Below are 27923 nucleotides of genomic sequence, written 5' to 3' on the forward strand. Positions count from 1 at the left end.
GTTTCTTCAGATTCCCCTTCTCTTTTCCTCTGTCCTGAGTGTAGGCTGTAGAAGAGCCGGCTGTAACCTCTTTCAGAGCCATTTGTTGTGTTGGCTGGCCATATTTGAGTGCTTTAGGGCAGTGGTTCTCAACCAGGAGTACACAGAAGTTTTCCAGGGGGTACATCAACTCATCTAGATATTTGCATAGTTTTACAACAGGTTACATAAAAAAATCACTAGTGAAGTCAGTCCAAACTGAAATTTCCTCCAGACAATGACTTGTTTATACTGCTTTATCTATGGTACACTGAAATGTAAGTACAATATTTATATTCCGATTGATTTATTTTATAGTGTTCAGTAATAGTGGGCTGTGACCCTTTTTTGTGTGTATTTTTATGTCTGATTTTGTAAGCAAGTAGTTTTTAAGTGAGGTGAAACTTGGGGTACGCAAGACAAATCAGACTCCTAAAAGGGGTATGGTAGTCTGGAAAGGTTGAGAATCACTGCTTTAGGGTACCTCCGCACAGCAGCTGGGAGGTGTCATTCCCAGTTTGAGTAGACGTACACATGCTAGCTGCGTTTGAGCTAGCTCCTAAAACAGCAAAGTGTGGCTAGCCACCCCTGTATGTGCCCAGGGGGTCAGGCAGAATGCTCTTGGGCAGCTAGCCTGAGCTGCTGCCTCTGCCCCTGCGGTCACACTGCTATTTTTAGGTGCTAGCTCAAGCAGAGCTAGCATGTGTATGTCTACCCCCACTGGGAATTATACCTCCCAGCTGCTGTGTGACAAATGGCACGCCCTTCTTTGGTAGCTGCGTGTGCTGCTTCCTCCCAGTCTGACGAGCAAAGAACCAGACACTGACCTGGGTGCTGATTTTCTTGCTGCTGCTGCAGTCTGGCTAGTCAGCAGGAGGCTAGGAGCCCAAGACCTCCCACATCCCATTCCTGTCTTTGCCCAGGGCTCGGTGTGTGGCCTTGAAGTCACCTAACCTCTCTGTGCCTCAGTATCTTTTTCCATAAGATTGAGAGGACTGTGATGCTTTTTTCCTTGGAGGAAGAGCGTGAAGATTGATTAGGTCATGTGTGTAATGTGCTGAAAGCCCCCCAAGTGCACTGGGGGGGAACTTAAAATCCCAGAATTGGCTGGCCCAGTTGGAGCAGAGGTAGACAAAGAGTAGCTTTTAAGTTCACCTCTTCAGAGCAGAGCTCAAGTGAGCCATCGCTTGAAGGCTCCAGGAAAGGAGGATGGGGTGGGGGAGGGTTCTGCCACTTCCAAGGGGGCTGCTGGACACCCCCTGAATGTTTGAGGGTGGACAGTCTCTGGATTACTGCCCTGATCCCTTGGTCTCCAAGGGCTTGACAGCAGATAAACTGTGTAGGGGAATGATAACTCTAATATTCCCTTACATGCCTTCTCACCCCCAAGCTATCTCAGCTGTCCTCTGGTACACAGATTGTAACTAGTCTATAGCAGTGGCCCCTTCATTTTCCCTCCAACTATCTGTAATGAAAAGCAGCTTCCAGTTTTGCACACTACATCCTGAAAGGAGACCAACATTCATGTAGCTTCTAATCTGTGCTCCTGGAGGATACATTTTATCTGTGTGTGTGCAAAACTTTCTGCATATGTTTGGTTTTTATTTTAAAATCATGCCATTCTGACTCCTCTGTGAAAGGGAGATGAAAGGTCCAAAGGATGCTCAACTTTGTGAGGAAAAGATCTACAGGTTGTTTGGTCAGAGATGCATTTCTTTAGAAAACGATGCCCCTCCGTCTGGGGGGAGGTGCAGTCTCCGTTGCCTGTATCTCCTGTAGGCTGGCTGCTGCTTAGTCTTGCTCTGGTGTCTTTGCTTCCTGATTTGTGAGGCTGTGATGGGATCTGCTCATTGTAACTATCCATAGAGCAGAAAAGGGGCCATACCTGTCAAGGCTGGTAGCTTGGAAACTGATCTATCTTGAGGATACTGTTCTCTGTTAATTTCTGGTTTTGGAGCCATTCCTGCCGCTAGACAAAATTTTAAAAATGCATCTTTTGACTCTCAGGGCTGCTCTACACTACAGGGGGGATCAATCTAAGTTACGCAACTTCAGCTACATGAATAACGTAGCTGAAGTCGACGTACTTAAATCTACTTACCATGGTGTCTTCACTGCGGTGTGTCGACGGGACATGCTCTCCCATCGATTCCCCTTGCGCTTCTCGTTGAGGTGGAGTACCAGAGTCTACGCTAGAGCGATGGGCAGTTGATTTATCATGCATATACTAGACACGTTAAATCGACCCCCGCTGGATTGATCGCTGCCCGTCGATCTGGCCAGTAGCGTAGACAAGCCCTCAGTAAATGCACTAGTGCACGCAGGCATCTCTACTGTATCTTGCCACCTCATATAACTACTGTTTACAAGCTTTGCAGACTTATTCATCTTGACTGTCCTTATTCCCCTAATGGCATAGGCCCTAGCTTTATTAAGATATTTCCCTGAGCCTTGCTGTGACTAGTATCTGTGCTCACCCCACCTGTCAGGGATCCCACTGTTGCAGTTTAAATCTACAGGGCACTGTGCCTTTGCTGTGGTGAGCCCTAGGATCTGCTTGACCCCCTTCTTTCTGTCTCTCGCTCCACTTATAAGACCATGCTGTCACATGATGTCTTATTAGTATAACTATTATTGGTCCCTTATATACTGCCATCTCCCGCAAACCCTCCTCCTCCTCCTCTTTGTATTCGATTCTCTTTTGCTTTATGTACTTAATTTTTTAAAAAGAAAAGGAGTATTTGTGGCACCTTAGAGACTAACAAATTTATTTGAGCATAAGCTTTCGTGAGCTACAGCTCACTTCATCGGATGCATTGAATTCCACTGAATGCATCCGATGAAGTGAGCTGTAGCTCACGAAAGCTTATGCTCAAATAAATTGGTTAGTCTCTAAGGTGCCACAAGTCCTCCTGTTCTTTTTGCGAATACAGACTAACACGGCTGCTACTCTGAAACCTTAATTTTTTAAGAGTGCCACACCTAACAATATCTCAGAAAACAAAGACTTAATAAAACAGGTTGGGGCAGGAGAGCGAGTCTCTGTCTTTGAACACAGCATGGGGATGGATCTTTGATAATGAGGCCAGAGCCAAGACTTGCAGTTTGGGAAAGTAAAATTTTAGTTTCTTTTCTGTCTCTAAGGACGAGTGTGTGTCTGGCTGATGGCAGGACTAAACCTTGGTATGTTAAGCCACCATTTCTTTTATTCCATTCCCCTTCCCCCCTCCAGTTTTGAATAAATCTAGTTTTATGGAATTCTTCTAGTGCAGTGGTGGACAAACTTTTTGGCCCGAGGGCCACATCTGGGTATGGAAATCGTATGGTGGGCCATGAATGCTCACAAAATTGGGGTTGGGGTGCGTGAGGGCTCCAGCTGGAGGTGTGGGCTCTGAGGTGGTGCTGAGGATGAGGGGTTTGGGGTGCAGGAGGGTGCTCTGGGCTGGGACTGAGGGGTTCGGAAGGCAGGAGGGGGATCAGGGCTGGGGCAGGGGGTTGGGGCGCCGGAGAAGAGGACTCTGGGGTGGTGCTGAGGATGAGGGGTTTGGGGTGCAGGAGGAGGATCAGGGCTGGGGTCGAGGGGTTTGGAAGGTGAGAGCGGGATCAGGGCAGGGGGTCAGGGCCCGGGAGGGGTGCAGGCTCCAGGCGGTGCTTACCTCAAGCAGCTCCTGGAAGCAGCGGCATGTCCCCGCTCCGGCTCCTATGTGGAGGTGCAGCCAGGCAGCTCTGCATGCTTCCCCGTCCGCAGGTGCTGCCGCTGCAGCTCCCATTACCTGCAGTTCCCGGCCAATGGGAGCTGCAGAAGCGGTGCTTATGGTAGGGCAGCGTGCAGAGCTCCCTGGCTGCCCCTACACCTAGGAGCCGGAGAGGGGACGTGCCGCTGCTTCCAGGAGCCGGGCGGAGCCACAGCACACGCGGAGCAGGGCAAGCCCCCAACCCCACTTCTGTTTAGGCACCTAAATGAAGTGGTCATGTTTTTAAAAGCTCTCAGTACTTCCCAACTCCATTTGTTCTTAATAAGAACTGCCGAGTGCTAAGCACTCTTACAAAATCTGGTCCTAGTTGTGCATGCTTTTAGCAATGTTGAAAATCTTGCCCTGTATTAAAAAATAAAATAAAATAATATGGGCCCTATTTAAATAAAGTAGACATTATGAAGTATGTTAAACTGAAGAACTGCTGGGACATGGGTTTTTTTAGTAAAAAAAAAACAAACAAACCCCAAACAAACCAGATTTGGGATCATGAGTAAGATTTCCAATGCCATAATTTTTTAGTTGTAACCATTTTGCATAAAATCCTCTTTGTCAAGGTTTTTTTTCTTCTGCTCCTTTCCATGGTAATTTCTGCTACTGTCTGTAGGAAGTCCTTTACCACTGGGTGACACTGTTTGACAGTATTCTTGATGTTCACTACAGTAAAGCCTGAAGAAGCTGTCCTTGAACTTCTGATTTTCATACTGAAACGCCTAGAATTTATATTAGGTATGCTGTCTTCATATGTAATCCCAAAATGTGATTTATCTGACTCTGCCATAATCTGTCCAGTGTTTGAATTCATTCCTGGTGAAACACTGTTGATGTCAATGGAGTTACATGAGGGACAAATCAGGTCTGATTCTGACCTTTCTTCCCCCCTGGCCTGCCCCGTAATCATATTTTAAAGTAATTTAAGGTTTGAAGAAAATTTACAGTTGCTCTGGGTTGTGTATGGATTAATGATGAACTGCATATTAATGAATTGCTAATTCCTTTTTGGGGGAACAATATTAATGCAAATTATGCTGTCACGTTTATTTCCCAGGACGCAATAATTTGAATGATCTGATTCTACTAAAAGTCAAATTTGATGCAGTAGGCACAGATTAACATTATAACTCTTCAGTGAGAACCAGATTTCATATACTTGGTTACATATTTTTAGTAAATCTTGCTTAATCCCTGTAAAATGAATTGTGTGTGTATACCCCTAAACAATATTTCTTTTATTACTGCAGAAGCAAATGTGGTTCATCCGTATGCATGCGTTCTTTGGAACAAGCCCAGGGTAGGATCAGATTGTTCCCTTGTCCCCAGCATGTTCTCTTCCCCCCCCCGCCCCCACAAGGCTGTCCCATATATAGGTTTGAACACCGACAAGACCATGGTGTTACCCTTAATATAAAGGACGTAGAGAAATTGATAAACGTATTTCTAAAGAGGCAGAAAATCGAAGCCAAAAGGTGTACCTGAGCCTTTATAGCCTGATTTGATTCTCGTCAGTCTCTATTGAGAGTCAGCATTGGTTAGTGGATTGGGCACTGGACAGGGAATTAGGAGAGCTGGGTTCTGTTCCCAGCTGTGCCATTGTTGTATGTGGGGAGACCTTGGGCAAGTCACATACCTTCCCTGTGCCTCAGTTTTCCCATATGTAAAATGGAGCTAATGATACTTATCTTTTCTCAAGGGTTTTGAGGGCTACTGATGAAAAGCTCTGTATAATAGCTAGGTGGTATTATCATTGACCGGCTGAGAGGTCATGGGCAAGTCTCTTCACTTTTCTGCGCCTTCCCGCCGCCCCCCCCCCCACACACACCTTTTTATCTATTTTGTCAATTTGGACTATTTGCTCTGTGGAGCAGGACCTGTCTCTTACTATGTGTATGTACCGTGCCTGGCATGCACAATATGACCCCCAGGAGTCTCCAAGTGCTGCTGTAATAAGTATTAATTAATGGTGCTAGTGTCTCTTCTGCACCTTTGATTCCACCTCAGTCTACCCTACAGTTTGAACAACTCCTCTAGTATGGAAATCTGGCTCATTACATCCTGGAAGGGATATTCTTCCTTCTTCCCTTCCCTGCCCCCAATTCAACAATGCTATTTGTGACTGGAGCTTTTCACCATTTTAATCTAGCAGCTTCCTTTAACTATAATTCTAAGCAGGAATGTAACTATGTATATCTTATAATTCACCTCTTCACCCTCTGAAGCAGCAATTCTGAGTTTTCCATAGGATCTTGCAGCCACAGTGTGAAACCTTTAGGAGAACTAAATACAGTGTCTGTCCACCAACCCTTCCCAGTGTCTTTGGAAAGTGTAAAAATTCTCAGAGCCATGTGTCTGTTGCTGCCCATTGTTATTCCATGCAGATTACAGAACTGTGGTTCACTCCTCAGTGTAACTGCTCTGTTGGGAATTGTTCAGACCCAAGGAGGTTCATTTATCCAGCATATCCCTCAATATATCTGATTGATTTTCTCTTGGAAGCACTGGGATGTAGAATGAGTCTGGTGGTGTTCGAAAAAGAGATGCTAGCTTATGAATATGAAGCGAGAAGCACTAATGTGGTGGCAATTGAAGACGCAAACACTGCCACGTTTAGTCTGTTCTTCTTCCTTTGGGTGTCCGTAAACCTTCCAATGCAAACATCTTTAAGCAGATATTGCCTATTCTGGCTGCTCCATCTGTGTTCGGTTGATGTTACAGTCACTGTAGTATTTTGAGCGGGTTGGGGAAACAAACTTTAAATATTTAATTGGATTTCCTGGAGGTTTTGAGTGGTTTAACTAGTTTAATACCCACTCAAGTCACAACAGAAGTAGTTGTAGCTAGCAATGCCTGCTGCTTTCTGGATTCCAAATCCCCAACATTATTGCAGTATCTTAGGCTATGTCTACGCTACAGCAGGGATTGACCCTCTGAGATCGATCCACCGGTGGTCAATTTATAGGGTCTAGTGAATCTAGTAGATCTAGCAGATCGCTCTCTAGTTAACCCCTGTACTCTACCCCCAACGAGAAGAGTAAGGTAAGTCAATGGGACCCCCTGTGGTGTAGACCCCGCAGTAACTTGACCTAAGGTACATCAACTCCAGCTACGTTATTCACATAGCTGGAGTTGCGTAGTGTATCTCGACTTACCGCGGTAGTGTAGACATAGCCTTAGGACTGGATCCTGCACCACTTAAATCACTGGTAGCCTTGCTGTTGTCACCAATGGGAATAGGATCAGGTTTGTAGTCTCTTGGCAGGTAGCTGATTAATGAATCCATTAAATGCTGTTAGTAGTATCTTATTTCTTAGGTTTAACACTGGTCTCCAGCTAACCCCATTCAATACCATTCTAATCAACAAAACATTCCAAGATAATGTTATGGAGTTTGTCTCAGGCATGGCTGGCCTAATTTCACATCACTTACCAGGCTCACAACTTTCAAGTTCATACTTCCTATCTCCCATTATCACATAGCTTGCGATTCCAGGGGGAAAGACTGCAGCTGTTTTAGAGACGAGATTAACAATAATTAACCATAACTATTTGCATTTAAACACAATGTTAAAACAATGGGCTCTTTATTACTGCCTTCTCTCAACACAGTAACCAGGGCTTTCAAATCTATATGCCATGGACGAAGAGTTAGGTGGTTACTCCTAGTCTAAGGGAAGTTTTATGTCGGGCTGTTCTGGGTATGGTAGAGATCCAGATATTCCAGATTTGCTACCTTTGCTGTCCCCTGGCATTGAAAACCACTTACTTTCTAACACTAAATAGTCTTTGGTCTTAATATAGGGGAATCTGGGTGAAAATTAATGGTTTGTGATACACAGGAAGTCAGACTAGACGATGTAACGGTCTCCTTCTGACTTTAAACTCTATATACCACCCTGCTGGGCTCACCTTGTACCAGTTCCCTCCTTTCCCTGATGTTAGATTCACCATAAACTATCTCTTATTCTAGATCAGAGGTTCTCAAACTGTGGCCCGTGAGCTCCATTCAGGTGCTTCACACATAGTTCCCTCTAAGGTGCGTGCCTGGGTGGCCACACACGAGAGAATGAAGGGCCACCCACCTAATTAGTGAAGCCGTGAACTAATTAGGTGCCTGGACCCTGGAGAAGACGTTCATGTAAGGTGAGGTGGTGACCTTGGGGAAATAGGGGGTTCGTGGGAGGGGGCAGTGGGGGGATTTTGGGATGTGCAGGGCCGCAGTGGCCAGAAAAAGAGGCAACTTGCTCCAGCTCCAGGGCTGCAGCTGCCAGGGGGAGACCCCCCTCCCCCCCCGGGCCCCAGCTCGGGGGCTGCTGTGGCAGGAGAGACCCCCCTTTCCCCCCAAGCCCCAGCTCAGGGGCTGCCATGGAGGGGGAGAGAGGACACATCCATTGCATTAGAAAGGAAAGACTATTGATATTAAAATATGAGTTGTGTGCTTTTATTTGTAGAACAAAAAAAGTTTTTTATTATGTTTTTCTTTATATAGTGCTTTTATCCAAAGTGCTTTACAATAGTTAGCTAATGGTGCAAACAGCATTTGGAAATATCATTAAGTGGTCTGCCGAGACCCTCAGCAATTTTCAAGTGGTCTGTGGAAAAAAAAGTTTGAGAACCACTGCCCTAGATTATAAACTGGCCACAAATAGAATCATGAATACGCTGAAAGCTGATTATCTTGCCAACTTACGCTTGGTGTGTAAGCGCAAATCTTGGGTGGAATGACTGGGAAGGTAGAACTCCTCCTACCAAGGGCTGTCCACTGCTTGCCAACTGTTAAATAACCTATGAAGGAGGAGTGTCTAACTCCAACCAAGACTGGGTAAAAAGTTTTCCACAAATTGCTCTGGAGTACAAGCATATAGGGTGATACTGCATTCTGGAAGGAGGACGTTAACAGTCTTAATGACTCAGTGGACTATATAGGTACTGCTTGTTCTTTCCCACTCGCTACAAGCGGATTTAGCTTTCCAGAAAAAAATATCCATCCATATGAAAACAGTTTTTCATTCATGTGTTATAGCATCTTTGACCAGTCTAGTGCTTTACACTGAAACACTCACACACAACCTTGTATAATACATTATACTTGGATTGCTCCTTCCATCAGAGTATTTTGAAATGCTTTGCAAACAATAGTGAAGTTGAGCTTCCAATGCTCCTGGGAGATAGCTAAATTATCCCCATTTTGCAGATGGAAAAATGGAGACACGCAGAGGTTCTGTGATTTGCTCAAGGTCACCTAGGAAGTCTGAGTTGGAGCCAGGAACAGAAGCCAGGTCTCCAGATTCCTAGACCTGTGCCAAAAGTGTGCCCTTCACCTGGTGTAAATAGCATATGTGGTAGTGTATTACTATGAGACTATTAAAACAATCACTACAATATGTTTATCATTTATGTACTGCCATAGGTGTATCCCTATGTATGCCTTATGTATTCCTTGTGTATGCCATAGGGACAGGTAATGGCCACAAGGTCCCTGACCCTTGCCTTTTATAATCTAGAGCCAAAATTCTTGCCATCTTTAAATGGCACATGCCTAGAACAAGAGCACGATCGGGCACTGACACATCATTTACCTCTCTCTACCACAGCTCCCAGCCAGCAGCACCAGAACCCGCCTCTTGCCAGCACCACCCGCCCTCCCGTCCCCCAAAACAAATGTCTGATTCTTGCCTTGACCTAAATCCCATAATCCCATGGGACCCCCAAAGGATTCTTGGATTAAGAGTCAGGCTAATAAATCACGGCTGGTTTTGGGATCCCAGGTGGGTAAAGTATGAGAACTCTTTCCCTAGATTAGAAAGAGAACGAACAGTAACTGGAGAGTTAGTTCTTAAAGGGGAGTTAATATGAACATTCCTTATCTGGGATCTCTTGAATTCCTCATGAACAGATATTTTAAAAAAAAATTATAGTGGTGCTTAGTTGATACACGCGAACAATGTGCACAGTTCGGAAGGGAAGTGGGAAAACTTGTGCAGCATGGATTTAAGCGGCCTTTTCCACCCAAGAGTGGCTGTGCAAGGCTGCGCTAGTTATGTAACTTCTGATCAGAGGCATGCTGAAGTATTTTCATTCTAATGCCCCTGGAAAGCAGAAAGTGAGAGTGGAATCATATTTCTCCTAAAAGACTGCTTTAAGGTTACTTGTTACAAACCACAAGTCTATGCAGTAGTTTTAAAGATCTAAAAATGTAAGCCTTTCAAAAATAGTGTTTGATGGGTTATAGTATGCTCAGAACAGATGTTCAAGCTCTTTAAAGAATAAAATTTCACGTCCGGAGACATTAAGCGATTGAGTGAACGCTTCTGGGCAAGATTGATTTCAAAGTTTATCTAGGCAAAAACTAAAAATTAAGTGAATAGTCCTAGTTGCTTGCTTCAGTGTAACACTCTGAGGCCTGGATAAGTTTATTATTTATTGATATATATGTATAGGCCTTGATTTTTTTTTTTTTTTTTTAAAAGGGGCCTCAACTCTGCCTCTGCTTTCACAGCTGGAGATAATTGTGTGCACAACTTAAAATGTGTAAATGCTCCATATGCATACATTTATAGTGTTTTTGTTCTCTCAAGAAAATTTTGAAATTCAAATTCTATATTAGTTCTGTTAGGAAAACACCACATTTAAGGTGTTTTCCACTGTAAAGCAATTAAAGCAAAATATTGAGACTTCCCAAGGGGCTTGTGACCACTAGGGTGTTTTGGCATACATTTCCCATTGTTGCAAGAACCAGTAGGAACACTAGTGTAGTGAAGACTCCTGCAGCTGCCATGTTATAAAGACCTGCCTTGGAGAAGGGTCAGATGACGCTGTTAAAAATGCTAGTGGTGACCTGTAGCCCTTTTTATGCTAATGCTCGCACTGTTGCTAACACCGGTAGACCTTGCCAAAAAATCCTAGTGTAAACACAATAAAATGTGTAATATGAAGAACATTTAAAACCAAAAATGTACACTGGAGTGTATTTATGGATAGACTCTCCACAATTCAGTTTGTAAGTTCTCAGACCATAGTGTTCTATCTGCATGTATAAAATAATAAAGATTAATGGATCGCTTCTGATTCTGCTCAATTTATTGGCAAAACTCCCATTGAGTTCAATGGAAACAGGCAGGATCTGGTCCTGACTTCTGATTTACTGAAGTGCTGATAGGATAGCTTTGAATGACTCTGAAAATAGCTTTCATACCTCTGAAAATATAAAATTTGTAGCTGATTGGATCATTTTAGCATATGGCTTTAGTATGAGGTAGACATTTTCCTTGGCTATTTGGATACCCAAATATCCATGCTGCTATGTTTGAAAAGTCAAAACTTTTTTGTTTCTGTTTAGTATGGCATATTAAATTGATCTAGAGTACACCCATGGTAAATAAGGGGTGCATACAAAATTCATGTGAATCTACTTGTATACATAGACTTGGAAGAATTAGATTTTTATCAGTAAATATCAATAAACATCAATTTCACTGCACACACATACACACACACCAATGAAAAAATATTTCCATTGATGATGATAGAAATTTAGAGATAGGAAAAGTAAGAAAAATGCTGTTTGAGAATTTATTAGAGTTTGATTTAAGGATATTTACTTTGTATATTTTGACATGTCATTGACAATTTGTGCTTTAATGGTTATAAAACTTTAACTTTTTGAATCTCAACATCTGCTGTTATTAAATAACCATTGTCTAATTCCCCCATTGTCTGATGCCCCCATAATTTCCCACTATTGTGAAAACGTCAATAAACATCTAAAAATAAACATTGATATATTATCTGTCGGAATTATAAAAAAAAAAAAAAAAAAAATTGAATTCTGCCAAACCCCCGTCTGCAGTACTAGACACAGCAGATAAGTGCTTTTATGTTGCTGCTGGGGCAGCTTGTTACAAAATACACTGAGAAAACTAATATGCTACTGCTTTGGCCCAGAGTTTCAAACTCAGCCAAACATGTCCAACATCTGTATAAAAGGTTTCTTAGCCTTGAATTAAGGTACCAATAGTATAGTGAAGTGAACTATGCACCAGCAGTAGATTTAAATACTGCTAACAGAAATTTAGTGGAGCCTCTCAAATGCTTGCAAAACAAAATATTTGTGTTTAATTCTTTGTACCAAAACCCACACAGTACTGCTACAGAACTGAAGCCATGACACCTATCTGGGATATCCAAATACTAGCTTTGTACAAGGACTCTCTTTGCTTCAGAGACTTTTGTATAAAAGACAAAAGGTCTTTAGGACCTAAGCTGCTTTTCTATATCCCTCAAGAACAGGGCTTGGGAAATTTTTAATGTTAGGCCCTAGCTTCTCTATATCCAAACCATCCCTCAAGAAAATACCAACCTAAAATGTTTAACATGATTCTTCGTAAGTTTCACTGCTGCCCATTAGGGTTCTGAATAGCAGCAGTGAAAACTGACAGGGCGCTATTCGGCTTTCATTTTGCTGCAGCTTGACAAAGCTGTTTGCAGCAGCAGAGGCACCTGTGTGTAGACTCAGGAAGATAATGCTGCATCCTTTTACATTCACTTCACTTATGGAAGGTTTTTTCTCAATCCTGAGGACTAGAAACTGAAATTTATTTTCTTTTTAAATAGGGAATTTTACATATTTTAAAGAAACTGTTGGCACACACCTGGGAAATAATTGCAACAATATGAAAACTGATCAGTGTCTTGGCAGTTTTTATTGCTGCTGTTCAGAATTCCATGGACAGCTGGGAAACTAACAAGAACAGAGCACTTTCCTCCCTTCACCACATACTGGTTGTAGGCTATGCTTTGTTACCAGGGTATTAATTTTTGGCTAATAAGTTTAGTCCTCTGGCTGTTGTCTGGTAAAATACTCAAGCCCTCTATGTGTCTAGGAATTTGCCTTTAGTAATCTGCATATTAGCAAGATTCCATATTCAGTTCTGCTTTTCCACTACTGGTAAATGGCATGTGCAGTCAGTGAGAATTGTATGGCCCCAGACAATGGCTCAGTCTTTTACAAGCTAATGCAGACAAAGACAGTTATGTGTACTTAAACTTTTTAAGGACAAAATGGGGAAGAAACCTAGTGAGAGGAAAAAAACGAAACAAAAAAACCCCTTTCATTGCTTCCAGTGAGATCTAAAGTGTTATATATCGGTGTCATCAAGAAGACCCGCCTGCCCTACAACTAAGAATATTCAAGTAAAATGAACAATATGGGAAAAGTAATTGAAATCTGTTTTTGCTACTTGTTCAGGGGAGAGAGAGTGTATTAGGTTGAAAAGCAGTAGGAAAAGGAAATGATTACTGTATGTAGTACTGGTACGTTTCTAAACTGAGCAAGTGTATTTACTGACTAGTTTACATGCTGTAGATAAGCGTTTGGTGAACATTTAATCTAGTGTTGTGCAATGGAGGCATTTTTGTTGGGACATTAATTGTGTGCATGTTGTGACTTGAGAAAGGATTTTATCAATGTGGGAGTAGTCTGAATTCATCTGAGCCAGAGTTTGGTTCTACTCCCAGTTCTGCCACTGTGTCGCTGTGTGACATTGGGCAAATTGCTTCTGTGCCTCAGTTTTTCCATCTGTGAAATGGGGATAATACATTGTGAATGTATGAATGGAAATCATGTTAGTTCTGCTCAAATATTGTCACTGATTATTTATTTACTTAGATTGTAACCTCTTTGGCGTAGGGACTGACTTTTTGTTCCATGTTCATACAGCACCTCGCACGACGGGTTCCTAGTCCATGGCTGTGGCTCCTAGGCGCTATGATAGTACAAATAATTAATATTAATAATCATTGTGTAGGGAAATGCAGGATTGGGCCCACAGTTTGTGATTAAGGCTGGGATTTTGCAAAGGCACCAAAGGGAATGACTTGAATGGGAGTTGGGTGTCTCGCTTCCTTATGTCCAGTTGGAAATCCCAGCTGGAGTAATTGACAGCTAAGGTCCTTTGTTTTGTTACTAGTTCTTCTCCAAAAAATGTGTGTGTTTTGAAAAAGTCAGTATTTGGGCTTTACTAGTGTCAGGGTTCCTTCCCCACTCTGAACTCTAGGGTACAGATGTGGGGACGAGGCTTTCTTCCGGCAACTAACGGAAGTTACTAGATCGCAGGCCCTGGTTCTCATGGGAGACTTCAATCACCCTAATATCTGCTGGGAGAGTAATACAGCGGTGCACAGACAATCCAGGAAGTCTTTGGAAAGGGTAGGGGACAATTTCCTGGTGCAAGTGCTGGAGGAACCAACTAGGGGCAGAGCTCTTCTTGATCTGCTGCTCACAAACCGGGAAGAATTAGTAGGGGAAGCTAAAGTGGATGGGAACCTGGGAGGCAGTGACGATGAGATGGTCGAGTTCAGGATCCTGACACAGGGAAGAAAGGAGAGCAGCAGAATACGGACCCTGGACTTCAGAAAAGCAGACTTTGACTCCCTCCGGGAACTGATGGGCAGGATCCCCTGGGAGAATAACATGAGGGGGAAAGGAGTCCAGGAGAGCTGGCTGTATTTTAAAGAATCGTCATTGAGGTTACAGGGACAAACCATCCCAATGTGTAGAAAGAATAGTAAATATGGCAGGCGACTAACTTGGCTTAACAGTGAAATCCTTGCTGATCTTGAACACAAAAAAGCTTACAAGAAGTGGAAGATTGGACAAATGACGAGGGAAGAGTACAAAAATATTGCTTGGGGATGCAGGAGTGAAATCAGGAAGGCCAAATCACACCTGGAGTTGCAGCTAGCAAGAGATGTTAAGAGTAACAAGAAGGGTTTCTTCAGGTATGTTAGCAACAAGAAGAAAGTCAAGGAAAGTGTGGGCCCCTTACTGAATGAGGGAGGCAACCTAGTGACAAAGGATGTGGAAAAAGCTAATGTACTCAATGCTTTTTTTGCCTCTGTCTTCACGAACAAGGTCAGCTCCCAGACTACTGCACTGGGCAGCACAGCATGGGGAGGAGGTAACCAGCCCTCTGTGGAGAAAGAAGTGGTTCGGGACTATTTAGAAAAGCTGGACGAGCACAAGTCCATGGGGCCGGATGCGCTGCTATGGAGAGTGCCAAAGGAGTTGGCGGATGTGATTGCAGAGCCATTGGCCATTATCTTTGAAAACTCATGGCAATCCGGGGAAGTCCCGGACGACTGGAAAAAGGCTAATGTAGTGCCCATCTTTAAAAAAGGGAAGAAGGAGGATCCTGGGAACTACAGGCCAGTCAGCCTCACCTCAGTCCCTGGAAAAATCATGGAGCAGGTCCTCCAGGAATCAATTCTGAAGCACTTAGAGGAGAGGAAAGTGATCAGGAACAGTCAGCATGCATTCACCAAGGGCAAGTCATGCCTGACTAATCTAATTGCCTTCTTTGACGAGATAACTGGCTCTGTGGATGAGGGGAAAGCGGTGGACGTGTTGTTCCTTGACTTTAGCAAAGCTTTTGACACGGTCTCCCACAGTATTCGTGCCAGCAAGTTGAAGTATGGGCTGGATGAATGGACTATAAGGTGGATAGAAAGCTGGCTAGATTTCGGGCTCAACGGGTAGTGATCAATGGCTCCATGTTTAGTTGGCAGCTGGTATCAAGTGGAGTGCCCCAAGGGTCGGTCCTGGGGCCGGTTTTGTTCAATATCTTCATAAATGATCCGGAGGATGGTGTAGATTGCACCCCCAGCAAATTTGCAGGTGACCCTAAACTGGGAGGAGAGGTAGATACGCTGGAGGATAGGGATAGGATACAGAGGGACCTAGACAAATTGGAGGATTGGGCCAAAAGAAATCTGATGAGGTTCAACAAGGACAAGTGCAGAGTCCTGCACTTAGGACGGAAGAATCCCATGCACCGCTACAGACTAGGGACCGAATGGCTCGGCAGCAGTTCTGCAGAAAAGGACCTAGGGGTTACAGTGGACGAGAAGCTGGATATGAGTCAACAGTGTGCCCTTGTTGCCAAGAAGGCCAATGGCATTTTGGGATGTATAGGTAGGGGCATTGCCAGCAGATCGAGGGACGTGATCGTTCCCCTCTATTCGACATTGGTGAGGCCTCATCTGGAGTACTGTGTCCAGTTTTGGGCCCCACACTACAAGAAGGATGTGGGAAAATTGGAAAGAGTCCAGCGGAGGGCAACAAAAATGATTTGGGGACTGGAACACATGACTTACGAGGAGAGGCTGAAGGGAATGGGATTGTTTAGTCTGCGGAAGAGAAGAATGAGTGGGGATTTGATAGCTGCTTTCAACTACCTGAAAGGGGGTTCCAAAGAGGAGGGATCTAGACTGTTCTCAGTGGTAGCTGATGACAGAAGAAGGAGTAATGGTCTCAAGTTGCAGTGGGGGAGGTTTAGGTTGGATATTAGGAAAAACTTTTTCTCTAGGAGGGTGGTGAAACACTGGAATCTGTTACCTAGGGAGGTGGTGGAATCTCCCTCCTTAAATATTTTTAAGGTCAGGCTTGACAAAGCCCTGGCTGGGATGATTTAGTTGGGGATTGGTCCTGCTTTGAGCAGGGGGTTGGACTAGATGACCTCCTGAGGTCTCTTCCAACCCTGATATTCTATGATTCTATGAAAGATCCCCCTAAGCTTATTTTTATTAGCTTAAGTTAAAAACTTTCCCAAGGCACAAACTTCGCCTTGTCTTTGAACAGTATGCTGCCACCACCTAGTGATTTAGACAAAGAACAGGGAAAGGACCACTTGGAGTTCCAGTTTCCCCAAAATATCCCCCCAAGCCCTTACACCCCCTTTCCTGGGGAGGCTTGAGAATAAACAAGATGAGCACAGACCAGCCTTGGATTTTTAACACCCAAAAACCCCAATCAGATTCTTAAAAAACAGAACTTTATTAGAAGAACAAAAAAAGGTAAGAGAACAACTCTGTAAGATCAGAATGGAAGATAATCTTACAGGCAGTCAGATTCAAAACACAGAGAATCCCTCTAGGCAAAACCTTAAGTTACAAAAAGACACAAAAACAGGAATACACATTTCCTCCAGCACAGCAAATTTCACAAGCCAAAACAAAGAAAACCTAATGCATTTTCTAGCTAGATTACTTACTAACTTTTCAGGAGTTGGAGGCCTTGCATCCTTGATCTGTTCCCGGCAAAGGTATCACACAGACAGTCAAAAGCCTTTCCCCCCCCACTCCAGATTTGAAAGTATCTTGTCCCCTCACTGGTCATTTTGGGTCAGGTGCCAGCCAGGTTATCTGAGGTTCTTAACCCTTTACAGGTAAAAGGATTTTGCCTCTGGCCAGGAGGGATTTTATAGCACTGTATACAGAAAAGTGGTTACCCTTCCCTTTATATTTATGACAACTGGTTTTGTTGTTTTTCTTCTACCTGAATATTGGTGAGCTAGGACCTCTATTCCTTCCCCGCCCCCCACCCGCAACAGCAGGGAGCGAAACAGGCAGGGAGCAAGGTCTGGCAGCTGAGACCACCCGACCACCGACAAGGAGCAGGTGGTTTCCTAAGGGCTATGTCGTGTGTACCGGGCACCTCCCCCCTCCTGCTGCCCTTTATTTGTGATTTTTGTTACGTTTTCACTCTTTTTAAAAAATTTGGAATAAACACTGGTAAGTTCCTGGCAAATTTTAGACAAAACTAAAAACCAAAAGGGCCTTGTGGCCAGATTTTCAGCTCCTGAGCAAGCTGTTATCAACTCAAGTCTGTCACCAGTCGTTCTTTTTACAAAGGGAGACCTCAATTCCTGACACAAATGATCAAGATTACAATGGTGGATAAATCTTTTTTATATGTTTTTAAAAAAGAAATGGAGAACAGTATTTGAGCAATATTTAAAATAAACCCTATGAAATTTCAGACGGATCCTTTCTGATGCCTTCCAAAGTAGACTTACGTTCTGCAAAATGCTTTATCAAACATTCCCAGACAAAGAGACTGATTCATATTCTATTTCCCGGGGCTCTTGTGTTACAAAAATGATCCCACAGTTGTGGTGTACCTGCTGTAGGTAATTCTGCATTGGCTATCTCTGTGTGAAAGCGGCAATGTGTGTTGCTGGTTTATTTTTGTGATCATAAATGCTTTTAAAAATACAATATGTTTACCCTCCACCTATAATAAGCCTGCATTGTACATATTTGATTCTGTTTGAGCTGACAGACCTTGTGTTAACGCTGAGAGAATCTGAATTGTCCTGTCCCTTAAAAACAAACAGGTATAAAGCTGTGTAGCAGAGTCTGTTCAAAGGCTGCAATAAAGAGAATGGACCCTGGCATAAACCAATGGTGGGGTGCACAGTATGGTCCTTCCAGTCAGAAATGTACCTTTTTATTTTGTATGTGGCAACTTGATAATATACTGAGAGACATGCGATAAATTGTTAGTCGCAGCATATGAGAAAATGTTGATAACCCTGTGATGATAAAGATGCATTAAAAAATGGGGAGAAGTGGTGGGTTTTGTTTTGTTTTTTTTAAACATCTCTGTATTTTTGATGTCGATAAAAGATTTTCATGACATGTCTTGAACCCTGTAATAGCCAAGTCTTGAGCCAAGTCTGATATTTACATTAGCACCCAAAGGTCCTAACCAGGATTGGGGGGCTATTGAGTTCGTCACAGGGCACATGCCTACAAAAACAAAGTCCCTGCCTTGAAGGGTTAACAGGCTAAGGCCTAGAGTGAACCTCTTACCGTGGAGAACAGGTACTCCCAGGAGTAGTTCCAGTGAAGTCCACAGCTGATGTGTGATGGGTAAGGGAAGAAATTGTATGATTCAGATAAATTATTAAAATGGAGACGCCAAAGGGCCTGATTTATTTCAGAGGTAGAAATGCAGAGTAATTCCATTGACTCCATTGAAAAAAATATGGCAGTACTCTGGATCTGTGGTCTCCCTCTATACCACACTCACCTCTATGCTTTGGGAATGTTACTGGCATAACAAAAAAACCTGACCTAAAGGTCATTAAAGCCAATGGATTTGGGATTCTTTCCATTGACTCCAGAGGGCTTTGGATTGGGCCCGTAGAACAGATGTGGGACCCAAGCTCTGAGCTCTTTTATATGGGAGTAAGTAAACAGTCCCTGTCTAATGATTAACTGGAGTGAAACTGCTGGTTTTGTACTCCACTGAGTAACAAAGTAAGGGAGATCACAGTTCAGATTTGGTTAAAGCGTGGATTCAGTTTTCGCTCTGGAAAAAAACGAAGAGGTCTTTGAGTTTCTCTCAGTAGCTCTATATTAAAAGGTCTGCAATGTTCAGCTGTTCCATCAACCATGAGGATCAAGGTCTGTATTTTTTTATGCAACGTCATATCAGTTTATCTCTGAAACACAGCATGCTGTGAGGCATTTTTTGTCTTTGAAATGAGTTGTTGGTTGTCTCCTGTGAGTGTTTAGTTGTAGTGTGCCACCTTCTACTGGTGGGGCTCCGTGATAGTAAATGAAGGCAGAATTTGGCTCAAAATGTTTAATTTCAGGTGCAGGAGTTCTGTGTGGTATGACTGCTAATAAACGTAATTAATAAATGTAACTAGATATTAAATGCTGCAAACAGATAATTTCAAAACTTATTTGTGGATTAGCTGCTAATAGAAATCTCTCTTTTATTGTGATTTATGTATGATAAGAGTACGCTTTTTACAGCTTGACGTAAATGTGAATTCAATGTAGTTTCATTGACTCAAATCACTGGAGCTGTGCCGATTTACACAAGCTAAAAATATGGCCCTTAATTGTTAAAGTTCCCAGGTCAAAGTTTGGATGTTTTATTCAAAATCTAACTGTAATCAAGATGTGAATTCTCATTGTGCATTTTGGGAAATATTTTCCAAATTAAATTATTCTTTTTTCTAAGTAACAACAAACAAAAAAAAGAGGGTAAAATGATTTGTTAAAACACATGATTCCATTGGTTAGTAGTGCTTCATTACAATACTGGACGTACTTAAGAGAGATCATATTTTCCACTGTCGTTATTAAATGGGGTTACTGGTAGTGGGAAATGAAATCCTAATGGACTCAATGTATTAATTTTCTTTTTTTTCAGAACTACAAGATACTGAGGTTATGCTCTTAGGTCCCAATGAAGCAAAACAGACTTAAGCATATGAGAAGTCTCATTAAAGTCAATGGGACAATTCACATGCTTGAGTTTAGGCATGTGCTTAGTTATTTTGCTGAACTTAGTCCTCAGTGTTAAGATTTGATAACTAAGAAGGTCTAGTTTATTGAAGTCCATAGCCTGAAGAATTTTGAGGAGGAAATTGTTCCTCAGTCTCCCATCCACCCAAGAATACTGTGATTTTTAGGAAAAATTAAGAAGCTAAAGTAAACTGCTCTAGAGCCTTGTCTGTACTTACTGTCAAATGTATCTATATCTATCTATATATAAAAAGGTAAATGTTACCAACATAACATATTTTAGCTGTGTGGACACAGCCACCAATTCTGTATTCCTTTATGAAAAAAGGTCTTTAAATGTTGTTTTAACGTGATTGTTCCTTGTGTTTTACAGAGAACTTGAGTGAGGACACTGAACTCAAAGATCCATATCTTATTCCAAGAAATATCATGGCTGAACCAGACTACATAGATGAAGAGAACCCTGAACTAATTAGACCTCAGAAACTAATCAATCCTGTGAAATCATCCCGGAATCATCAGGACCTTCACAGAGAGCTCCTTATGAACCAGAAAAGGTGAATTTGACTGAACTTTTACTCCGTAATCAAAGGGCTCGTCTTCATGTACAGCGATACAGCAGCACGGCTGCACCGATGTCGCTGTGCTGCTGTCGTGCTTTGGTGAAGACGCTATTACGCAGATGGGAGAGCTTACCGAGAGGCGGTAGCTTCTCCCATCAACAGCGCTGTCTACAGCAGGGGTGAGCTTGGTATAACTATGTCGTTTGAGGGGGTGGATTTTTCACACCCCATACCAATGTAGTTGTACGGATTTAGGTCTGTAGTGTAGACCTGGCCAAAGTGTCTCACTACCCAAAACCTGACTAATATTTTACGTAGCTCTAAAGATTCAGTGTTGGGAAGACTTAGGGCTTGTCTTCACAAACATTAAATTTGCAGAAAGCTGGGGTGTGAATTGACTCCACACTCGCTTGCTTCCTTGTGTGGACCCTGCTGCTGCACATTAACAGGTCATTAGTTCAGTTTGATGTAGTCACCTTTGAAATGAGACTAGATCAAAGTGAACTAATGACCTGTTAATGCACAGCGGCAGGGTCCACAGGGAACAATGAGTCTGCAGCGGGCTAGTGCAGGGTTCATTCACACCCCAGTTTGCTTCAAACTAAAAGTTTGTGTAGACAAACCCTAAATTACAATTGCTACCCATAGCATTTAATTCTATTTCAGGAGTGTGCTGGATTGAGTTGACTAGTCCTTTTTCCTTGGTAGCTGTATCTTGTGTTCCAGAACCTAATCTTGTGTTTCTTTTTTAAAATATTTATTATTATTATTATTAATTTAATTAATAAATAAATATTTATATTGCAGTAGCACCTAAAAACCTCAACCAGGTTGCGTCTTGTTGTGCTAGGTGGTGTGCAAATATGTAGGACAGACTCTGTCCAAAAATATTTCTTAGTCTATGTCTATGCTAGGTACCTTTTTAGTTTGTGCTTACTGCATTCACACTGGGGAGTTACAATGCAGCACACTGGTGTGCGTTGCAATTCACACCCCCGTAGTCTGAACTGTGGGGCCATGTATACAAGCCCTTAGATAATCTTCAGAATCTGAACTGTATATACATAGGGCGGGTCTAGTATAGACCCGCCAAATCGACTGCAGATCGCTCTCCAGTTGACCCCTTTACTCTACCCCCAACAGGAAGAGTAAGGTAAGTTGACAGGAGATTTTCTCCCATCGACCCCCTGCGGTAACTCGACCTAAGGTACCTCGACTCCAGCTACATTATTCACGTAGCTGGAGTTGCGTAGCGTAGGTCGACTTACCACGGTAGACATAGCCATAAACTGATTCACTCTACAAACAGCCTAGAACAATATATTTCTGAGAAAAGTGCAAGCTTGCCCCATTTATCTCAATGGGATGATGACTTGGAACCTAGTGATGGTAATTCATTAGCTGTCTCACGGCTGATCAGAGATCACAGTAAAGAAGAAGCTTGATCATATCATGAAGTGCTGCAAAATCTGCTGTAAATGGCATTTCATTTGGCCTCACAAGTAGGCAGAGTTTGAGTTGTGGGCACGGTTGGAAAAACGCTACTGCTGGTTTTTGCCACTTCCAGCCTGACTCTTTATTTATAAAGATACCTTTAGGTCACATTTATTATTGAAGATAAAATTTCTCATCAGTTCTATAGTCTTCTTTACAACTAAGTTAGGTGTATATTTGGCATCTGCTTTCCTGATACATATGTATTACTATACATTATGCAAGTGTTACTTCCTTCATGCTGGTAGATGATACAAAGCATGCTGCTTTGTTTATGTACTGCTTAAGAGCTAAGGGCTCAGATCCTGATTCTATTGACATCTGTAGGCCCAGGACTCAGCTCAAAGTTAGCTTGGATTCTGTTTTAAATTAGTCAGCAATGGAGGGGAATAATTTTGAAAAATTTAAAAATAATGCACACAACCAGACTGTAAAATGAGCCAGATTACTTGAAAGAATTGTCAATTTAAATGGTATTAAAGATTTGGCCAATTGGAGACGATATCCCTTTGCCAATACTTTGCTGAGAAACTTGGTATCCTCTTGTGCTGTTCAGTCCATGCTGTGTCAGATTAACTAATGTTTCCAACTTGACTCCCTTCTTTTTCATTGATGTATTAGTAAAATCCCTGGTCTGAGCTTTAACACAGAGACCTGGCAACTGGTATGTTCTTAACGAGGACACTTATTAGCTCTGCAGCCTTGGGCAAACCATTTAACCTCAGTTTTCACATCTGTTAATTGGAAATTATACCTGCCGACCTTGCAGGAGTGTTTGTGAAAGTTTCAGTATATTACTCCTGGGGAATTCTTCACCAAAAAATTAAAAATTCTGTGCACAATATTTAAAATTCTACATATTTTATTTGTCAGTAAATAAATGTGGATGTTCCAGCATGGCAGTGGGGAGCACAGGCCACTGGCTGCACAGAGGTGGGAGATCACCCTGCAATCTTGCCCCCTTTCCCCCCAACCTCCTCCACCCCGCAACATGGACTTGGCAGTGAGGCTGCATCCGACCCTGATTCAGGGCAAGGGCTGGGCCTGCCCCAGAAATACTCTGGGGCCCTGTCCCTCCATGCCAGACACGCTAAAATAGCAAGCAAGAGGGACAGAGTCTTGGACATATACCCAGCCCGGGCCCCTGATCCAGGTGTGGGGCAGTCAGGCTCAGCCCAGCAAGATCCAAGTGTCGGGTGAGAAGGTTCTGTGTGAGGCAATCTGGATGCGGGCAGCTCAGTGAGGGGTCTGGGTATGGAGAGGATCTGTATGCACAGGGGCTCATTGGGGAGTTCCCAGTGCAGGGGGAATGGGACTTTGCAGGGGGGTTCAATTGAAGGTGGTTGGGGCTTGAGAGGGGGTTTGGCGGAGAGGCGTGGGTGTGAGAGGTTCATCATGGGGGTCCAGTTGCTGGGGAAGTGGGGCTTGGTGGGGTCGGGGTCTGAGTGCAGCTGGTTGGGGCTCAGTAGTGTGGGGATCTGGGTGTGGGCGGCTTGTTGGAGTGGTCCAGGTGCAGCGGGGATAGGGGTAGCGAGCTCAACGGGGATGGGTGTCTGGATGCAGGGGTGGGGGCCCAGATGCAAGGGAGGGGTCCAGGTGCGGGGAGGATGTGGCTCGGCGGAAGTGTCTGGGTGCAGGGGGGCTTTGGTGTGGGGGTTCTCAGTGCAGGGTGAATGAGGCTTGGTTGGGAAGATCTGGGTATGGTGGGATCCGGATGCACAGGAGTTGGACAGACTGGGACGCAGCTCCCTGTACAGTGACCCCTCCCCCCTGCAGCTGAGGAGCAATGGGGGCAGAAAGCGGTGGAGGGGGTGCGGAGCTTCCTGCAGCTGAGGAAGTTTCTGGGGATAGATCTGACCCACCACCAGACCCCACCCCAGTCCCAACCACTCCTTCCAGAGAAAAGAAAGTTCTGTCACCCCCTGCTCCCAGTCCAGGCAGGGTATCCCCTGCTCTGCTTCCCCCGCCCCAGTGATGAATTACCTCTCCGGCAACTTCTCCGGGTGCCTGAAATGACGTGCCTGCATTGCTGGGGAGAAGTGCATGACGGCTTTTGCGGCTTCCCTATGCTTCCATGTCAGAAGTCATTTTTCTGTGGGGAAGCAAAGAAATCTGCAGGGGCCGTGAATTCTGTGCATGCACAGTTCTGTAGAATTCCCCCAGGAGTAAGTATGTACAAGCAGGTGAAAGGTCATTGCTACTTGGGTCAATAAGAACTACTCGCATGAGTAAAGGTTTGTAGACTTGGACCCCAACTCCTTGAGAGATGAAAAAAGGATTGTTTTTAGTTGCTGTGTCAGAATATACCCCTGCTGTTTCCACAAGCTGTTGTAATAATCTTTGTACATGGTATGCCTTGTGTGGTATCATTTATCATAATTTGCTGATCAATAATGTCATGGCAAAATGCAGGTAGCAGCGTTAGATGTGAAGTTATAAACGTAAGCTGAAATCGTGACTAAAAGAATGTTTTCCAGATCAGTCTGGGGAGTGGCCAAACCACTTCCTTAGAGACCAAGGGCGAGCTGATGCCTCAGCAAGGTGTCAACAAGGCTAGTGCATCATTACCTGCTAAGTGGCAGTTCACTGGCGGGAAAGGGGACAGGGGCAAAAAAAAAAAAAAAGAAGGCTACATCTTAGCAAGAAACAGCATGGAGTTTTTTCTCCACATCTTGCTCCCAGCTGGAAATGTTTTTTCAAGAGGGGAACTGAAACTATAAAAACAGGGGCAAATGCACCAAGACACACACACACCCCGGCCCATTCTCCCTCATTCTCTGCACCTGAAAAGACACAGGAAGCAGCTGTTGGATTCTAGGGGGAGAGGTCCTGAATGCTGAAAGCATGTGGTGAGAAAACTTTGCTTTGAACCTAATATAGTTTGTTAAATTAGGCATCAGTAAGCATTTTATCTTTATTTTTCTTGCAACCATTTTTGACTTTGATGCCTCATTACTTGTACTCACTCAAAAGCTATCTCTTTGTAGTTAATAAACTTGGTTTACTGTTTTATATAATCCAGTGTGTTTAAATTGGAGTGTCTGGGTACTCTATTTAAAATAATAAAAAGGTACATTCTTCCATTTTGGAATAACAGACTTATTATATTTGTACTGTCCAGGAAAGGGCTGAGGAGTACAGGATCTAAATTACGGGGAGAAGATCTGGGATGGGGATGGGGTTGGGGTGCGGGGAATCACTCTGCAGCATAACCAAGGCTGGTAAAAGCCACCATGTGGCTGGTTGGCTGCAGTACACATAGACACAGCTGCGAGTGACTTGCATGCAGGAGGCTTTTTGTGAGCAGTCCAGGTTGGAGGCTTCAGGAAACCCCGGTTACAGGGCAGGGCTGACACAGCTACTCATTAGTCAGGATTGTGCCCCAGTATGTCACAGTTATAGATAATCCATGGTCAGGTAAATTGATATGGTTACAGACAGCTAGGATTTTTGTCTGATAATTTGTTCTTCATTCCTGTCTTTGTCAATGACGTTCATGGATATGTCAACTCCAGAGGATCTGGAATGGGTTCAAGTAGATTGTTTTAGATTATAGGACTGCTGTGGGTACCATTGCTTGGGGTCTTTGGCCAGTGTTGGCATGACTCTCTGATTATAAAGCTCTTCTACGTTAGAGTATTGTCCAAGTCCCAGCCAAGTTTTGGATTCATATCCTTAGTTTGAGAGGTTTTGAATTCTTTTCTGGGACTGGGAGGAAAGGGGGTAAACACCAAAATCCTTTGGCAGGTTTTAAGCATTCCAATCCCTATATATTTTCCTTTTTGTTTGTAATGAGTAAATATCTCAGTTGGCTTTGCCTGGGAGCATGGATTTTTCTAAAATCAGAAATGTATTCTCACAATTGCAGAAGACTACATGCTTTGGAGTATGGTTTTAAAGTGTGTGTGTGTGTATAATATGTATATATACACACACATATGCGTGTGTGTGTGTATATAAACACATATACACACACACTTTACATAATTTTAATGTTAATTACAAAATGTTACATATATACCCACTATATCAATATAAAATTAGTATGACGAAATGACAGTTTTTTTAATGATCGTTTTTTAGAAGTAGTGGAAAAAACCTGAACATGAATGGGTATCCTCAGTCATTTTAGAACACAGTATATAAGTGTTTTTCAGTGGATCGGCCCTGTTCATTTAAATATTATCTTAATATTTTGCATTTGTCCAGTACATTCCATTTGATCAGCATCCTGAGGTTTAATGAGTGTGATATTTGGAATCCTGCTCCTTCCACAGCAAGATCACATTGATAGAGGGGAGGCTCTTCACTTCGCATCCATTGCTCAGGAACATTTAACTTTGTCCATTGCTTTAAGGGGGCAGGATGACAAAGTTTCAGAGCCCACTCTCTTTTATTGTCCTTGCTCCTTTCTGTCTATATCTGTTTATCAAACTTTCTACGTACAATGTTTATGGCACCCATGTCATATTGACTGAGCACATAATAGTATCTCCCTCACCCTGCAGTGTGTTTGCAAATACAAGGCACAGCTGTTGGATGAATGTCTCAGATGTAGCTATTCCTAAGGTAAGAGATGGGCGGGTGACACAGGAAATTGAAGGGGAACAGCGTAGCTCAGAATTAACTTGTGGTTTCAAATACCATGAACAGCCAAACAGTCTTTATTAGACTGACTGAGACATTTCTCCATGTAGGAGAGACAGGAGTGTCATCGCTTTATGACATCCAAACTGCCTAGATTTCCACGTATTAATCTTCCTGCCTAGTTCTGAATGTTCTTCCTTTTGTATTTAGTGTGATAAGATATTGACGGGGGACATGAAGAGGGAAGGGTCCTTTTGCGTATCTAATGCTGAAATTCTCCCAAATGCCAGGGGTCAGCTATCTAAAGCTAAATGAATCCTGTACACAGTATAATAGCTCTCCAATGAAATGGATACATTGCACAGAGGCCAAGCGGATTAGAGAAAGTTGGCAGTTTGGTGTGTGTGCGTCCTATTTTGTGTTAATGGGATTAAACATCAAAGACTAACTTCTAGCACCAAAACATTTAAAGGCATTGAGAGACACTTGGAGTTTCCTTTCTTACGCTTTTAATCTAAAGCATGTTTAGGCTGCCCTGAATTAAATCTGCTTTTTCCCTTTAAGGTTTATAAAAGCATAAAGCACCTTAATGTAGTCTGGAATTTTTCTTTTCTTGTGTAGAGGAATATCCTATTACACGAAGAGCTGTGCTGCCCGCAATATCCACACTGCTATAATTGTCATTTTGATTAGCAGCAGTATTTAATTTTAGAACCTCATTTGTTTCTAGTGAAGTGAAGTATGCCTGTGGTGCAGAGTTTTACTAAGAGAGAGAGATAGGGGCTGCTACATTTTTAATTCTTTTCTGGGATTGGGAGGAAGGGAGTAAACACCAAAATCCTTTGGCAGGTTTTAAGCAATCAAATCCCTATATCTTTTCCAGGAAGTACTGAAGCTTCTTGTTGGGAATTGGCTACTCTGGTCTCTGGCGCGATCGCAATGTTGTTGCGGAGGTCTGCTCTCTTTTAGCTTCCCATGGAGCTCTGGCTTTCACGTGGGAGCTCTCAATGTTTTCAGTGAAAATGGTTCAACTGTTGACCGTCACAGCCACCAACATGTAAAACTCCCAAATGTTGAGAAAATGGCAGAAACCGCAATTCCCAAGAGTAATGTGACAAAAAGTCCAGATGGGGAAAAACGTTCAGCTCCACTGTCACAGACGCCTCTGGACAGACCGTTCTATGCAGAGCTGACTGGATAAAATCTGTGTGGTCTGTTAGTTAAAACAGGGAGGCAGGAGTCCCAAGTTCTGTTCCTAGCTCTGTCCCTGACTTGACATGTGACCATTGTTACATGATTTCCTCTGAAATGGAGAGAGCTCCGTGAAGATTACCGCTGAGAGTGTGAATTAGTCAAGAGGAAAACTGATATGTATATTAAAAGGAGATGTTTTTAGTGGTAATGCGGC

At 43.1% G+C, this 27923-nt stretch overlaps 1 protein-coding gene across 1 annotated transcript in view; it reads left to right on the top strand.

Moving 5' to 3' along the window:
- FAM107B (family with sequence similarity 107 member B) overlaps positions 1 to 27923 on the top strand; it is an 83145-nt gene that overhangs the window by 50431 nt on the left and 4791 nt on the right. The window contains exon 2 of the mRNA XM_077836329.1: positions 20245 to 20428. Within this exon, the coding sequence (XP_077692455.1) occupies positions 20301 to 20428 (128 nt within the window). The 5' untranslated portion in view covers positions 20245 to 20300. The remainder of the gene's footprint in view (positions 1 to 20244; positions 20429 to 27923) is intronic.

Source organism: Eretmochelys imbricata, chromosome 1 (genome assembly GCF_965152235.1).
Source record: "Eretmochelys imbricata isolate rEreImb1 chromosome 1, rEreImb1.hap1, whole genome shotgun sequence".
Taxonomy (NCBI): domain Eukaryota; kingdom Metazoa; phylum Chordata; order Testudines; family Cheloniidae; genus Eretmochelys; species Eretmochelys imbricata.